Source organism: Grampus griseus (assembly GCF_964374135.1).
Source record: "Grampus griseus genome assembly, chromosome: 11".
In the NCBI taxonomy this organism is placed as follows: domain Eukaryota; kingdom Metazoa; phylum Chordata; class Mammalia; order Artiodactyla; family Delphinidae; genus Grampus; species Grampus griseus.
In genome coordinates this window covers 24305100-24321170 of record NC_139005.1, presented here as the reverse complement: position 1 = coordinate 24321170, position 16071 = coordinate 24305100, and the positions used below count along the sequence as shown (strand labels likewise).

The 16071-nt window shown below is 40.2% G+C and overlaps 1 protein-coding gene across 2 annotated transcripts in view; it reads left to right on the top strand.

Annotated features, from left to right (window-relative positions):
• Positions 1-16071, top strand: part of TMTC1 (transmembrane O-mannosyltransferase targeting cadherins 1) — a gene marked incomplete at its 5' end in the record, with an annotated part of 260055 nt that overhangs the window by 27694 nt on the left and 216290 nt on the right. For both annotated transcript variants that reach the window (XM_082666290.1, XM_082666289.1), the window contains 2 exons: positions 1320-1496; positions 5478-5684. In XM_082666290.1, coding sequence (XP_082522416.1) covers positions 1320-1496; positions 5478-5684 — 384 coding nt within the window. The remainder of the gene's footprint in view (positions 1-1319; positions 1497-5477; positions 5685-16071) is intronic.

The window sequence follows — 16071 nt, the reverse complement described above, 5'->3', positions numbered from 1 at the left end:
TTACAGCTTTCTGTTGTGCAGGCCATTCGCACTTTGAGTAATTTTAAGCTATAAACCAGCTTCGGAGAAAAAGCCTGTCTCCTACAAATTTGGCATATAATTTAGGTGATTGTTCTAAGACATAACAATAAGGGTAAGACGTCACCACTTCAGATATCTTGGCCTTCAAAAGAGTAGGAGCAAATTGGTGTGCCACCTGCGGAAGGAACAGTGGAATTTCTTGGTGTGGCGCTGACTCTGTTTTGTAAGGTGAAAAAAGACTTTACAGCAACTGGAGGGTTTTAGAAAATCCCTGCTGGAAATTATGCTGAGAAAAAAAAAAAACTTTACTTAATACATTCTCATGAAAAACAAATTTAAAACTACAGTTTAGAAACTAATACAACATTGTAAATCAGCTGTACCTCAATAAAAAAAAAACAAAAAAACAGATTAGCCAGAAGAAAAGAAAAAGACTAAAACGTGTATTTTCATCACAGAAATGATGATTGTGTTTGGTATATATCCACTGATTTCTTTGTACAGAAGCATATAAAATACCTTCACAAAAATAATAATAATGATAAACACTTAACATGTAATAAGTCATTTACTGAATCTTCCCTACAACACTGTGATCCCATTTCACATATGAGGGAACTGAGGCACAGGGAGGCAACCGACCTGCCTCATGTTACCCTGTTAGTTAACAGCAGAGCTGTGATTTGAACCCAGGGAACCTGGCTCCAGAGTTCATTCATGTGGCTTAGTAACCTGTTGTATTCACTTAAAATATATTCACCTAAACATCTTTCCATGTCACTAAATACATCTCTGTGGTAGCATTTTACATGGCTTTTTAGTGTTCCTTTGTTATATGCCATAATTTACCAGAATTTTTTTTTTTTTGCGGTACGCGGGCCTCTCACTGCTGCGGCCTCTCCCGTTGCAGAGCACAAGCTCTGGACGCGCAGGCCCAGCGGCCATGGCTCACGGGCCCAGCCGCTCCGCGGCATGCGGGATCCTCCCGGACCGGAGCGCAAACCCGTGTCCCCTGCATCGGCGGGCAGACCCTCAACCACTGCGCCACCAGGGAAGCCCTACCAGAATTTATATATGCCTTAATTTAAGTACCAAATTCAGCATTGTTGGACATTTCCTTTTTTCCATCTTTGCAAATTTTAAATAACACTGTGATGAACATGCTTCAAGAAATCTTTGCTCACCTACTTACTCAGAATACAACGAAATTGGTGCTAGATCTTATCTTTAAAAGGTGGTTATTTCTTAGCGACCCACATTTCTTCTTAGAGTAAAAGCAACTCAACCTTGTTTTTCAGGAGTGTGGACCAGTGTTGTGTTGGGGAATGTTTCCCTCCCACGGCTTCTCCCTTCTTCCTGCTGCTCAGTCTGTGTCTGGGGACCTGCGCTATGCTGGTGAAAGAGACGGGCGTCACGGTGTTTGGCGTGTGCTTGGTTTATGATCTCTTTTCTTTATCCCACAATCATGATAAATCGTAAGTCATTTTAAAGTTTTGCTGTCAAGCAGTCCATGATGTGCAGAGAAGAGTTGCTTAAATCAATAGTTTTCAAACTCTCATTAAAAAAATAGAGGTATAACATTTTGTTAAATGTAACCTCCTCTTAGACTATCATATCGTAAGGCTTATTTCCTTAGGATAAATGCATTATATATGTTTAAACTCTTCACGCTTTTATGAAAATCCATGAGGACTATAAAGTTTTTGTGAGCCCCAAATTTGGAATTGAAAAGTATCATTGCTGATTGCAAGTTTATATCGCCAGATTGTTTTGGTTGCATACTACTGAGAGATCTTGATTCACACAGTGGAGTAGTTACAAATGGTAACAGTCTGTTAACAGCTTGACTTGAATCTCTGCCTTCAAATGCTAAATTAGAGTCGTTTACTTGCTCTAGGGATGATGCTTTTACCCAAGAGTTTTGGAAGGGGCCTTTTGGAATTCCACAGAGGGCCAGTCTAAACCCTACAGGAATAATTACATGTCATATTCAAGTTAAAGAACAAGTTTATTTAGTAGCCTATTTTCATTTAAAAAACTTAAGGTACATTCATATTATCCTGTGGATTATAGATGATAAGAGTGACTAAGGCATATTAAAAGTTCAAGTACATACTATAATTTTCTTCCTCTGTCAAATCCATAATTACTAACAATTTGACATGCAGACACTATTTTTCACTAATTATAAGGCCCTTACATTTGAACTTTTAATAAATGTCACTGATTTATTCTCCAGCCTTGTCCGATGAAGAATTTTATCTTAAAAAAAAAAATCCTGTCTTTTTAGCCCATTCCCTACATCTTTATGCTTCTTGACGTAAAGATAAGAGCAGTGCTAGTGAGTGGCAACAAGCTGAGATGAGTCATTAGATTCTGATCACCTTCCTGCCTGGGCGTACTTGGAGATAATTTAAATAGATTTTAGTGCTCTGTTGGCTCTCTGTAAATCTCAGAGGCATGTAAAAGGAAGGAGCCCAGTTATCATTTTGATCCAAGCTCAAACCAAGAAAGCTGTGAGCCAAAGCACCTCCCCTAGGCTTATATGAGAATGCCTTTCGTCTGTATCCTCTCCACCCGTGGTAGTAATTGCATTGCTGACCTTACTATTTAGAGAGCAGCCTATCCACCCCTCTGGCTTTCCACTTTCTTCTGGCATCCGCTTTGTATCTTCCTCCCATCGTCTTTCTGCTTCGCTCTACTGACAGCAGAAGATGTAGCAAGTGCCTGCAGACCCTTGCCTTTGGTTCAGTCCAGAGATATTTTAACCTCATATCGACTGAAATAAAACACACAACTTGTGGGTTGAGAATTATGTTTTATTTGGGGACATTGCTAAGGACTACAGCCTGGGAGGGCAGCCTCTCAGATAGCTCTGAGGGACTGTTCCAAAGAGGTAAGGGAGGAGCCGGGATGTATGAGTTTTTGCTGAAGAAAAATTTAAAAAAACAACTATATAGTCGAAACTCAAAAGATTAGTGCTAATCACAAAAGATCAGGCATCTCAAGTTAATGATTTCAGTGCTTTTCTATATATGGGAAGATGCAAGAGTCTGGGCTCATTAAAATTGTTCCTTTGATGTGCATCTCAACTCTCTAGGGTCAGTATCCTATTTTTCTCCATCCTGAATTCCCCTCAGGGTGCACCTTCCAGGCCCGCTGCAGTGGCTGATAATATGATAGCAGGCAGCATTCTTGTTTAGCTCATCTTTGAAGTCATATCTCCTCTGGTCTGAGGTCTCTCCAGCCCACTCCTTTTTTCTTCATCTGGTCACTGTTGAGCTAGGCTTTTTTCAAAGAGAATAATTGTCGTTTTTATTCCTTTAGTAATTGTTCTTGACCTTCATTATACCAAACTGCCAGAAGTTCTATTCTATGAAAAAAACAGTACTGCTCATCTGTAGCTTGGATGTTGCATAGCTCATAGTTGGTGGGGTTTCTTTGTTTTAGTAACTTTTAGCTCTCACAACCGCCAGCATCTCTGCATAGGTGGAGGCATTCATTCTTTCCACCCACTTAACACATTCTCATTCTGTGCCTGGCCAAGAATAAGACAGTTAAGATTCCTTCCCTCAAAGAGCAATACTGGGGGAGACAGACGTTACATAAGTAGTTACGCGAGTAACTGAGTACAGTGGTGAAAGTGGTGAGAAGGAACTGAGAGCAGGTAACAGGGAGACCTGGTCGATCACAGTATCTCTTGAGTGCAGGCCGTGTGCCAAGCACTGGGCCACGCCCTTTACAGGTATGAAGTCACTGATTGCTCACAACAACTTTTACCCTCATTTTACAGAGGAGAGCATTCAGGCAGGCATAGAAAGTAACCTCTCCAGAGTCACCCATCCCCTATTGCGACTTCTGTCTGTGTGACTCCAGAGCCACAGGGTTACCCCTGAGCCTCCGTGGAGCACACAGGACAGGGATTTGGAGACCCCCCAGGGCATCTGCATCTCAGATCCTGGGCTCCCATTTGTACCAGGAGACCAGCTCAGAGGATCTGTGTGTATTGGGGGGTCCTGACCCCTTTCAGAATCTCACAGAATCGTGTCCCCTTTTCCCAGAATAACGTACACACAAATTCTTATCTGCTCATTTAGAATAAACATCTTGGTACTAGGTTGTTCTTGAGGTCTTTTCATTGTATGATTCGGGAAACAGGAAAGAAACAACAGAAGCAAGTGTTGGAAGCCCTCTCCTACGTGAAGAGCAATTTATTCCTAAATTTTAAGATTGGACCACACGAACAGAGTTAGATTTCTTTTCTGAGACATCACCTTTAGGAAGAAACATTTTCAGTGAAAGAGCAGCTCCTGAAAGTTAATTTTTTTTCTTTTTAAAAAATTAGCATATAATTGCCAACACACAGAAGATAACGTTCCCTGACCCCAGTCCCTACCCTCTCTCTAGAAATAACCATGATCCTGAATTTGGCATTTTTCATTTCTAGGGCGGTTTGCTTGTTATTACGTCATAAGTACATACCACTGAATATCAAATAGCATTGTTTACATACTTGCAGACTTTATATAAATTGTGTCTCTTGCTTTTCTTTTCATTTAACGTTGGATTTTGAGATCCATCAATGTGGATACATGTGGCTATAGTTTATTCATTTTATCTGTTGTGTAGTATTTAATTATCACAATTTATCCATCCTTCCGGAGTTTGAATTTAGGTTATTTTTACATTTTTGGCTATTATATAGCATGCTTCAGGTAACCTTTGTGTGCACGTACTTCCTGGGGCATAACCACAGAAGTATTGCTGGGGCCACAGATGCATCCACGTTCACTGTGTTGATCTCACTGTGAACTGTGATTTCACTTGTTCACTGTGAGCAAGAGACATTGCTTTTGAAATGACTGGAGTGCAGCAGTGGATGAGAATCCCCTTTGTTCCACATTCTCCCCATCACTTGATAGTATCAGACTTTAAAAGTTTTGCCCAGCTGGTGGTTATGAATTATATCATCTCAGAAGATTCATGAAGGAAAATGTGAGAATACATTGGGGTGGATCAGCTGTGAAAAACATTTCACAAGATCATAATAATGTAAATCCCGAATATCACTTCAACTGAGTTAGGAGAATTCAAATTATATTTATTATGAGAGAAACATATGTGGAAGGTGAGAAGAGGGTGGTTGTGAATGTGTGTGTGTGTGTGTGTGTGTGTGTGTGTGTGTTTGCGTATTGGTGACCACGTAAAAGGGACTGAGTCCTCATCTTCTATGGTAGCAACTCAATAAGACAAGTTCTAAAATTAGTAATAAGATTATAATTTAATCTTATTTTTAAAATATCGTGATGAATACCAGAAACAGAAGAGCTAAAAGACTTGTGGACGGTTGCTTCCATGGAACAGGGCTTGGCGATGGGACAAGGGATTGCTGTTCCTTGTTGCAGGTCTTATCATTCTGTCTGACTTTGTTTCCCCTCCATTCCATGTACAATTAGGAGCAATGGGGTCGTCCATCAGTGCAGCCCACAGCGGCCCGGGAGCTCCCTGCCCACTGTACCGCCCGCGCACCCTCTCCGGGAGAACGGGAAGCAGCAGCGGTTCCCTCACAAAGGAGCTTGGGGTGGCTGCCATACTCCATTGCCACCTGAACCCAAGAGCAGTGGATTCCCTGTGTCTCCTCGAGCTGTGTGGTCCTTGATGAGGTACTGGGCTGTGCTCCTTGACCTTGCGTGTTTTCACCATCCAGCATCACCTGTTGCAGGGGAATCGCTAGAGAAGTGAAGCACCGAGTGGGTTCTTTGTGACACCCGCCCACACTTGTTTCCCTCCTTCTTTCTTTTTCCTTCCCCATCTCCCTTCCTCCTGCCTCCTTCCTTCTCTTCTTTCCATTCCTTCCTTATATTAGAGCAGATGAGAAAGGAGTAGCTGGAAGAAGCAAGTAGAAGCCCTGCTGTCTGCTGTTATTTGGAAGGAGAGGGTGAGGCTCTGAAGCCTCCATTAAGAAATGCAGACATATTGCTGCTTCCCTGTTGGAAGAGCCCTGGGCATCAGAGAGCAAGGCCCCTCAGTTTTCTGGGGGAGGATAGCTCTACCTTCTGCTGCTCTGTCTCTCCCTGCTCTTGGTGTGTGATAGGAATTTATTACAGCACAAGTATGGGAGTAAGCCCAGGGGACACTGCCTCTCAGAAATGTTTTTGAGGGTACAGGAAAATCTTTTTTTTTTTAAAAAAAAAAAAAAACATCTTTATTGGAGGATAATTGCTTTAAAATGGTATGTTAGTTTCTGCTTTATAACAAAGTGAATCAGCTATACGTATACGTATATCCCCATATCCCCTCCTTTTTGCATCTCCCTCCCACCCTCCCTATCCCACCCCTGTAGGTGGTCACAGAGCACCGAGCTGATCTCCCAGGGTACAGGAAAAACTTTAAAGGATTTTCTCTCTTTTTTTGAATCTTTTGACCTAGCCATGAAAATTAACATAGATTTATCAGAACTCATTAAATTAGCTTGCCTCTAAAATAGCTCAAGCCATGGGCAAGTCAGAATTTAATAAAGATGGAAATTTGACTCATACGATTAGTGGTTAAACAGCAGATTGCTATTCTTATTCTTCTGTGCAGTCCCAGAAAACTCCCTCATTTCTGGGTCTTTGTTTCCGATTATTCCTGCGGAAACCTGTCTTTTGGATCGTGCTCCATTTATTTGTTCATCAACAAAGATCTATTGAGTGTCTACCACGTGCCTGGCATGTTCCAGGCACCAGGGATGTCCTGTTGAATAAGGAAGACAGAGTCCTTGCCCCTGTGTAGCTTCCCTTCCCGTAGAGGAGGACACACACTAAGTAACCAACAAAGAATGAACAGTGTGGTGGAGAGTGGTGGGTGGGCCTGGCTGGAACAACTCCATGTTCGTTGGTCAGGAAAGGCCCACAGAATCCTCCTGGATGAGTGGAGGAGCTAACCCTGCTCAGATCTGGGCACAGGGTTCCAGACTTGGGGAAACGAGCAAGTGGGGTTTGGAAGGGGCGAGCTCAGGGGGTGGGCAGGCCCAGATGGGGAAGGGTGTGTTGGCCATGGAAGTGAGTTTGGATTTTATTCTGAGTGGAAAAGGGAGACTTTGGAGGGTTCTGTTTGTTATCGTTGTTGTTGTTTGTTTAATGTGGAGGAAAATGGTTACATTAAGAATGTTCACTCTGGCTTCTTGTAGCGGATGATTAAGGGGCAAGAGTAAAGCAGGGAGACTTTCATACAGACTGAGGGGAAAAGAAAGGGTCTTGGCCGAGGCTGATAGAGACTGAGGTGGAGGGATGTGGTGGATTTGGGATAAGTTTTGGATATACATCTAACAGGACTTGCTGATGTTTGGGGTGAGGGGTGAGGGAAAGGCAGGAAACAAGGCTGTTTGTGTTTCTGGCTTCAATAGTTGGGTGCGTGGTGGTGTCAGTTACTGAGATGGAAAGGCTAGAGGAAAAATACGTTTGGGAAAGGATAAAATCACAGTGATGCTTGAAATTCCTGAGCAAGAAAGCAGAGAGGTAAATAGTCAAAACCTTGAGGATATCTTGACTTTTTCCATAACACGGCATGAAGGAAAAGAAGACAGAATATTTGGGGAAATTGTAAATTTTTTTAAGGAAGGCAGAGGAGGAGAAAAAACAAGAGTTAATCGCACATTACAGACTTTCAAGGAAGGACAAAGGTCAGGCTGCAGTGTGACTGAGTTCCATCAGGGCAGGGACCATGTCGGCTTCTGATCACATTTGTATTCCCAGTTCTTTTCATAGTGTCTGGCTAAGAGTAGTTGCTCAAATATTTGTGAAATGAATAAATTAATGAGTAGGTGGTAAGAAAGTATTGGAATTAAGCATAAATAGAATATTTTCAGTAAATTTGGTAATGAAGGAATGGGGCAAAGGATGTTAACTCCAGGGGTGTTAGGTTTTTGTTTTCATTTTTATTTTAAATTTAATGCGTGTGTGTATGTAGGTAGATAACTTGTAGAGAGTAGAGATGGAAGGTGCAGGAGCAGAAAGGAATAAGATGAAGTATGAATACCAGTGGTGCACTGGTAAATGCTTAATAACTGGCTCTCCAGAGAAAGTAAATCCTGACTGGTGTTGGCCAGTTTCCATGTAAATACTCTTACCATGTAGCTGATTTGAAGCTACAAATGCGACATTGCTGAACATGGAGCTGGGAGAGGTGTGCCATAGCTCACCATCATGAAGCGTTTCCACTGCTCAATGGACAATATATGTAGTAACCTCAAGAGCGTAGATAACAGTAAAATGAAGGAAACTAATTAGGAAGTGATGAGCCTTGAGTACTTATTACCTTTGTTTTTAGCATGATTTACGTTTATAGAATTATTTTAAGATATATATTAATATATACAATATATTTACATACGTATGATTTATTATAGTTATATAATTTAATTTTCAATAATGGCTGTATTTAATAACTGGCCTGCAAAATTTCTGAAAATTTAATAGTCATCTCTAGCAAGCCAGTGTGAGTCAGCTCCAGCACTCCAGTGAAGAAGGTCTTTCAGGAGGGGAAGAAAACTTTATATCTGTGATCCATCCACTATGTACCAGGAGGTGGGCTGGCATTTCCCGCATGTTATCCCATGCAGCCATCACAACTTTCGTGTAGGGTAAACCTTAGAGTTTGCATTATCAGGTGGATATGGAAGAAGTTAAACGATCATTTAAAACGTTTGCATAGGGGCCACCGGTGGCGCAGTGGTTGAGAGTCCGCCTGCCGATGCAGGGGACACGAGTTCGTGCCCCGGTCCCAGAAGATCCCACATGCTGCGGAGCGGCTGGGCCTGTGAGCCATGGCCGCTGAGCCTGCACGTCCGGAGCCTGTGCTCTGCAACGGTAGAGGCCACAGCAGTGAGAGGCCCGAGTACCGCAAAAAAAACAAAAAAAACAAAAAAAACAAAAAAAAACATTTGCATAGTTAGTAAGTGGTAACAACAGGATTAGAACTCAGGCTGTTTGACCCCTAATCCTTTGCTTTTGCCTGTTTGTTATGCTCTGAAGTCCAGCTTCCCGGTTGAGGACTTGGCTTTGGGAAGGAGGCAGGACACTTGTTTCATGCTCTGTGGAGCTGGCTTCCCTGTTGAACTCTCGGGGGTAGAAGATTCTTGCAGCCATCCTTGGGTCAACAAATGAGGCACCTTCTGACTTACTTCGATATAGGGTGTTGGTACTAATACATTGAATTAAATGACATGCTTTTTTTTTTTTTTTTTAACTCCGAGCACCAGCCTGTGAAAGAATTATGTTTTTAGAAAGAATTATGCCTGGAGAGCAGTACGTAGGACAACTGGAACTGGTCGGGGTCTTAGTAAGTTAACATGTTTGTGGGCAAGAAAGACCATTATCCTTTCTTGGAGGGGAAAGTTGTCATGTATTTTCTTTCTTTGGAAAGGAAAGGTGTCATATATTTGACTATAAATTTGATTAGTATCAAAATTATTTAAAAAAAACTGTGTGTGTCCTTTTGTCAGAAGGTAAAGAAAATAAAAGTTCAAAGAGGCAATGTTATTTTAGTTCTGAAGATCTCTGCAGACAGTGTTTAAATCATGGCTCCTTCACTTGATCCTAGACAAGTTATTTTATCTCTGTGAGCCTCAGTTTTCTTATCTCCAAAAGGTGGAACTAATCATGGCACCTTACTCTCAGATTGCTTGTCAGGACTCAAAGCTATAGCCTGCATAATAAACATGTAAATAGGTGCCTGGCCCACAGTAGCCAGTGTGGCAGCCCACAGCATCATTAGTAGTAGCTTAGCATTATGAATATTATTATTCCTGTGTGAGTTTCTAAACACCAGGATGTATCCTGAAACTGGTGAACCTGCAGTATGCAGGCAAGGGATGAGTTTGTGTGAGATTTTTTTTGCTTGAACTTTGAAACTATTTGCTAATATGTATTTACATTGCATGCATGGCATTAGGCTGTCAAAAAATTGGACTAAATACTATCAGGTTAAACATTTTCTGTAGTTACCAAATACAGGAGAATTCCAAAATCTTACTGCAAGTCATTTATTTAGTTTCCTGTTTTTCTATGTGACTTAGTGATTGGCTTATGGGTAGCAAGTACAATGAAGAACCTAGGACGTAGGGTATACACTCTGGAATCAGATGAAATTTCAGTTGATACCACCTTTTACTCAGTTGTTCCATGTGCAATGAGAAATGTTTTGTATGTAAACCTTCCTTCTCCCTACCCTCTTCATTATATCCAGTTCATTCACGCATGGACACATTTTCCCTTTCACCTTAGAAAACTCAGTGAATTCTGCCTGAACTCTTATCCTCGTAACTCATGCCTATATCTGTAACTATATGTAGTCATTTTTCATATAGAGACTTGATTGATTTCACATTTAAGTGACAGTGATTATGGTTGGTGTTGAAGACAGTTCTTGGCTCAATAAATTCTTGCTCTTTTCCTCTTCTCTTGCTCTGCAGCATCTGTCACGAATCATTCATTTGTCAGTATTTACTGAATGCCTCCTATGTGCCAAGTAATGTTTTAGGTGCTGGGAATATATGGCAGTGAAGTAAACAGAGCTCTGCCCTCCTGGAACTTAGCTGGATGATGATCATGATATTTTTACTAAAATGGGCTCGTTTCCTACCTTTGTGGGTAAGACAGCGGTCATATTTTTCACTTCAGTGTGTCTTAAAAGTTTTTCTTGTGTACCTTGCACGGAGGCATGCAAATCAAGAAACTAAGACAGGTTTAGGGTTAGAGAACAGGTTGGCACTAAAGTGAAACTGTTAGATAATTAAATTAAATTTAGAGGACTTAAGGAAGCATATAAATATTTTGACCTTCACTGGCGGAATGAGTCACTGATCTTTCACAAGTGTCGTTTTAATGCTTTACTTCTGTAGGCCTTGCATTGTATTCTTTTTCCCTAAAGTAAGAAATGCTTTGTAGATTAAATTCCTCTGAGCAGGGCAAATGTGTTTCAGATCATTATTAACAGCCTCATGTAAGCTTTGAAAGAAGCTTAGTAAGTTTGCAAAATGAGATTTTCAGGTGACAGGAAAAAAATCTCTGTTGAAAGCCTGAATTACTGATGAATAATTGGGCTATCCCCCCACCATTTTACACACCTTTCTGGTTGACTGATCTCAGATGGGCTGTTTTCAATCTCACTCAGTTACTGCTTTAAAAAAATGAAATGACCAAATGAAAGAGGGGTGGAGTAAACTAAGAGATCTACACAGAAAATACCTCCCACAGTTAAAAGTGAAGTTTGTGGGTTCATATTAATAAATCCCCTCCCCTACTTTAAAGTCTCTTAATGTAAGTGTAAAGCTCAGTGATGAATCCACCTTAAGAACACAAGCCACCCTCTGGAAGTAGGTATGGGCTAAGGTCTTACTTTAAAGAGACTTTGTACATTCTTTCATTGCTGCGGATCATTTTTCCTCATTTCCATTGCTTTGTTTAAAGATGAGCTGGGCCACATTTTGCTATGGAATACTCTCTCTTCTTCAGTGGTGTAAATACTTCAGTCTTCAGGTGTAGTTCTTAGGTGGCTGCAGCCAGATCACTATGACGTTTTGGCACATGATGGTGGTGGAGCTAAGAAAGCAGTAGCTCTCAGGCTGTATTTTATAAAGACAACTGACCAAACCTACTAGCATAATTATTGTTAAAGTTATTTCTTATTAAACAACTTAAACACTGTTTACACCCATGATTCTATCACTTGGACCCAATATCCAAAGGGTATCCTCTCTTGTTACCTTTGGCCCATACATGCCTGAGCTTTTTCATAGCTTGTCAATTTCTTTTTAATATGCTGAACTGACCATAGCTTTTACTAAGACCCTGTAGTGCCTCCTGGTGTGACTGAACTGCAGACTTGCTTAGTGGCTGGGAAGGCACTGGAGAAGGGAGGTGGGTGATTGCTGCAGGCATCTGTCTTCCTATGGAGGACACATTTTCCTGGGAAGGGTGAACAAATGCTGCTGTTTTGCTATAGGAAGGATGAAAATAGTGGGAAATTTATTTTTAAAAACTTAAATAAAAAAGTAATTTTCCAAAAGAACTGTCAGTTAGTGTTATCAGGCTTCTTAATTTTGAACTGTGTTTATTGGGATAGCATCATTAATCTGCCTTTAACGTTCTTTGGTGGGTTGATTTACCCAAGATGGGCTCTCAAGTTCTTTTTTTTTTTTTTTGTGGTACGTGGGCCTCTCACTGTTGTGGCCTCTCCCGTTGTGGAGCACAGGCTCCGGACGCGCAGGCTCAGCGGCCATGGCTCACGGGCCCAGCCACTCCACGGCATGTGGGATCTTCCCGGACCGGGGCACGAACCCGCGTCTCCTGCATCGGTAGACGGACTCTCAACCACTGCGCCACCAGGGAAGCCCTCAAGTTCTTTTAAAGTAGCTTTTCTTAAACATGGAACTTACCAGAGAGGTATTCTCTTATGTGGATAGAGAATTAAAAGAGAGTTTTTTCTGTCACTACTTCCTAACCATTAGTTGAGAGTGATGTTATTCCATCTGAACCAGACCCAGAGTATATGGTAAAGCAGGTATTACTTTGATGAGTTTGCCTGAAAGCTTATTGAAATCTGCTTTGCTTCTTGAACTGAACTCAGCACTAAAATGGATCATTTCAGTAAAGTGTTTCTTGGCTTCGTTCAGAACTTAGCACTAAAAACCTCTTCCAAATAAATCACGTGCTAAGAAGCAAAATTCCTTTTAATTTATGGATAGCAGTTGGTAGAGTTCCTAACTGCTGACAGCCCCTGGTTCATTCTGCTTAATCTTGACTGGGTACCGGCTCTTGGCAATATTCTATCCCCTGTGAATTTCAGTCAGTGGATGATAAGTTCTTTCCTTGCTCAGTGTAGAGCTATCAAGCTTAGGCATCTGCTTTCCAATTGGATTCATGGGGACATATGTTGAAAGAGAAAATTATCAGAATGTAGGCATTTCTGGTTGGCATTCAATTTTGTCACTGCCACAGTAGGCTCTTAGAAGAGGATGCCAGGCCTCATGGTTTCCTATCAGCTCATCAGTCACCATTGGATACTCAACCTCTGTCCTGTGCAGGTTAGAGCCTGGGTGACTTCAAGGACACCAAACATCTTTCCCTACTTTTGCAGAACACAGGTAGGGCCCTTAGGGTGTTGTAGGGAGTCCGCTGCCAATTTCTTTGCTCTTTTAGTTAAAGCTGCTGTCATCCAGCTAATTTTTTTTTTTAATTTATCTTTTTTAATGTAGCCTGCTGAGAGGTTGTGGAGTGATTGCAGTAAAAACAGTATCAGTTCATCTTAACATTGTAAACACTCAGGGGATACATAAATAATTCTTTCATGGGAACATTATTCTACACTAGGCAATATGGTTTCAGATAATTTGGTGGGATTTCCAGTTTGTTGCTCTGAAAATTGTCTGCCACATGTTTTGAACTGCTACTATGTTTTCTAGATTAAATGTGACAATGTTAAAAATGTAAATACTTGAAAAAGTACAGAAACGGGTGCTCTATGAGCTTATTGTGAGGAACAAATGAGTGAATACATGAAAAGAGCTTAACATGGCTATTAGTTGTGGCTTTTCATAAATGGTAGGGCTATATCCCTACCAGCATGCTTATTTTATGCCAAAGACAGTGTGGAAGAATTACTGTTTAGAAATCTTTTTATAGTGGTCACTTTTCCTTTGCTGTATTTATGAAAGTGGTATAGTCTTGATTTGATTTGTTTATGATATTTACTTATTTTCTCTCTTTTTATAAGCTTACAGTATTTTAGAGGAAAATGACTGTAAAAGAAAGAAACATTCTTGTAGCAAAGATGGATTTCATCGACGTTTAGCAGGAAAACAGAATGCCTGTGTTAACACTTCTTTTTTTTTATAAATTTATTTATTTTATTCATTTATTTTTGGCTGCATTGAGTCTTTATTGCTGCGCGTGGGCTTTCTCTAGTTGCGGTGAGCGGGGGCTACTCTTTGTTGTGGTGCGTGGGCTTCTCATCATAGTGGCTTCTCTTGTTGCAGAGCATGGGCTCTAGGCGTGCGGGCTTTAGTAGTTGTAGCACGTGGGGTCAGTAGTTGTGGCTTGTGGGCTCTAGCGTGCAGGCTCAGTAGTTGTGGCACACGGGCTTAGTTGCTCCACGGCATGTGGGATCTGCCCGGACCAGGGCTCGAACCCGTGTCTGTCCCCTGCAGGATTCTTAACCACTGCGCCACCAGGGAAGCCCCAACACTTATTCTTACCTGATGGATACCATCCTCATTATAAGTTGCATGTGTAAAGTTATTCTTAGTTGCTGAGACTAGCAGTGGACTTTTTTTAATTAAAATTTTTTGATGTATTTAGAATTACTATTGAATAAAGCATCACTTTAATAAACAAACCATTAGGTTGAAAATCAAATAATAAAGACAATTTACTAGCTTTTTAGATTGATGACCTTATAGCCATATAGGAAGGTGTGTTTCATGTTGTAGATTTATGAATTATTAATGCTATTCACATTATTCAAACCATGCTCTTTACTACTTTATATATAATCTAGAAAATACATATTGATTTTGAAATCACCCTAAGCAGCAGTCTCCATGAGGAACCTGGCATTAAAGATTTGCTTTTAATGATTTAACCTCCAAAAGGATTGGTAAAGAGAACATAGTATGGGTTTTTAGGGGATGAAGGCAATTAATTATATCATAATTCAGAAAAAAAAAAAAAAAAACAACCACATGCAAACAACCAGCCAGAGTTGGATGGAGGGAAGGAATGTTTGTGTCTTATGTTAAGAGCTAGACATGCCCTCAGTTCTTAATGAATAACCAACCAATGTGTTTCAGTTTTCAAGTGGTAGAGCTTCTATTTCCTGACAGTTAAGTCTTTATCCTAGATTTCTTTTTGTACTTTACCTTTGGTTCCCTTAAGTAATTTTTCTTTGTGAAAGGAATATCACTTTATGAAAGGAATTATGATCCATACTGCATTTATGATGAAAAAATTTTGATTTAAAAGGTTGGTTATTTAATTATAAAACTGCACTTTTAGTTTTCATGTGGAGTCAGGAAGAGACTGTATGTGTATCCTCAATACAGGTTGTTTCTCTCTTCTTTAAATTTTTTAATTAAAAAATTTTTAAATTGAAGTATAGTTGATTTACAATGTTGTGTTAGTTTCAGGTGTACAGAAAAGTGATTCAGTTATATATACATATATATCTATTTTTTCAGATTCTTTTCCCTTGTAGGCTATTATAAAATATTAAGTTTAGCTCCCTGTTCTATACAGTAGGTCCTTTTTGGTTATCTATTTTATATATAGTAGTGTGTATCTGTTAATCCCAAACTCCTAATTTATCCCTCTCTGCCCCTTTCCTCTTTGGTAGCCATAAGTTTTTTTTCTATGTCTGTGGGTCTATTTCTGTTATGTATATGAAGTTCATTTGTCTCATTTCTTTTTTTAGATTACACATGTAAGCGATATCATATGATATTTGTCTTTCTCTCTCTGGCTTACTTCACTTAGTATGATAACTTCTACATCCATCCATATTGCTGCAAGTGGCAATATTTCTTTCTTTTTTATGGCTGCGTAATATTCCATTGTATAAATCTATTACATCTTCTTTAACCATTCATCTGTCAATAGATGAATTGCTTCCATATCTTGGCTATTGTAAATAGTGCTGCAATGAACACTGGGGTGCATGTATCTTTTCAAATTATGGTTTTCTCCAGATACATGCCCAGGAGTGGGGTTGCAGGATCATATAGCAGCTCTATTTTCAGTTTTTAAGGAACCTCCATACTGTTCTCCATAGTGGCTGTACCAATTTACATTCCCACCAACACTGTAGGAGTGTTCTTTGCTTCTCTCTTCCTTATGGCACATAATTTATAGCCACAACGGATAGGTAAACCATTAAGATAAGTCAAGATTGGGTACCAATCTCCAGATATTTTTAAGCAGAAAATACATGTGTGATGATATCAATAGTTGACGACTGAGTACATGTCTTGAACAATAAAACTTGTATCATTGTCCTCATTGCTGTTTTTGAAAA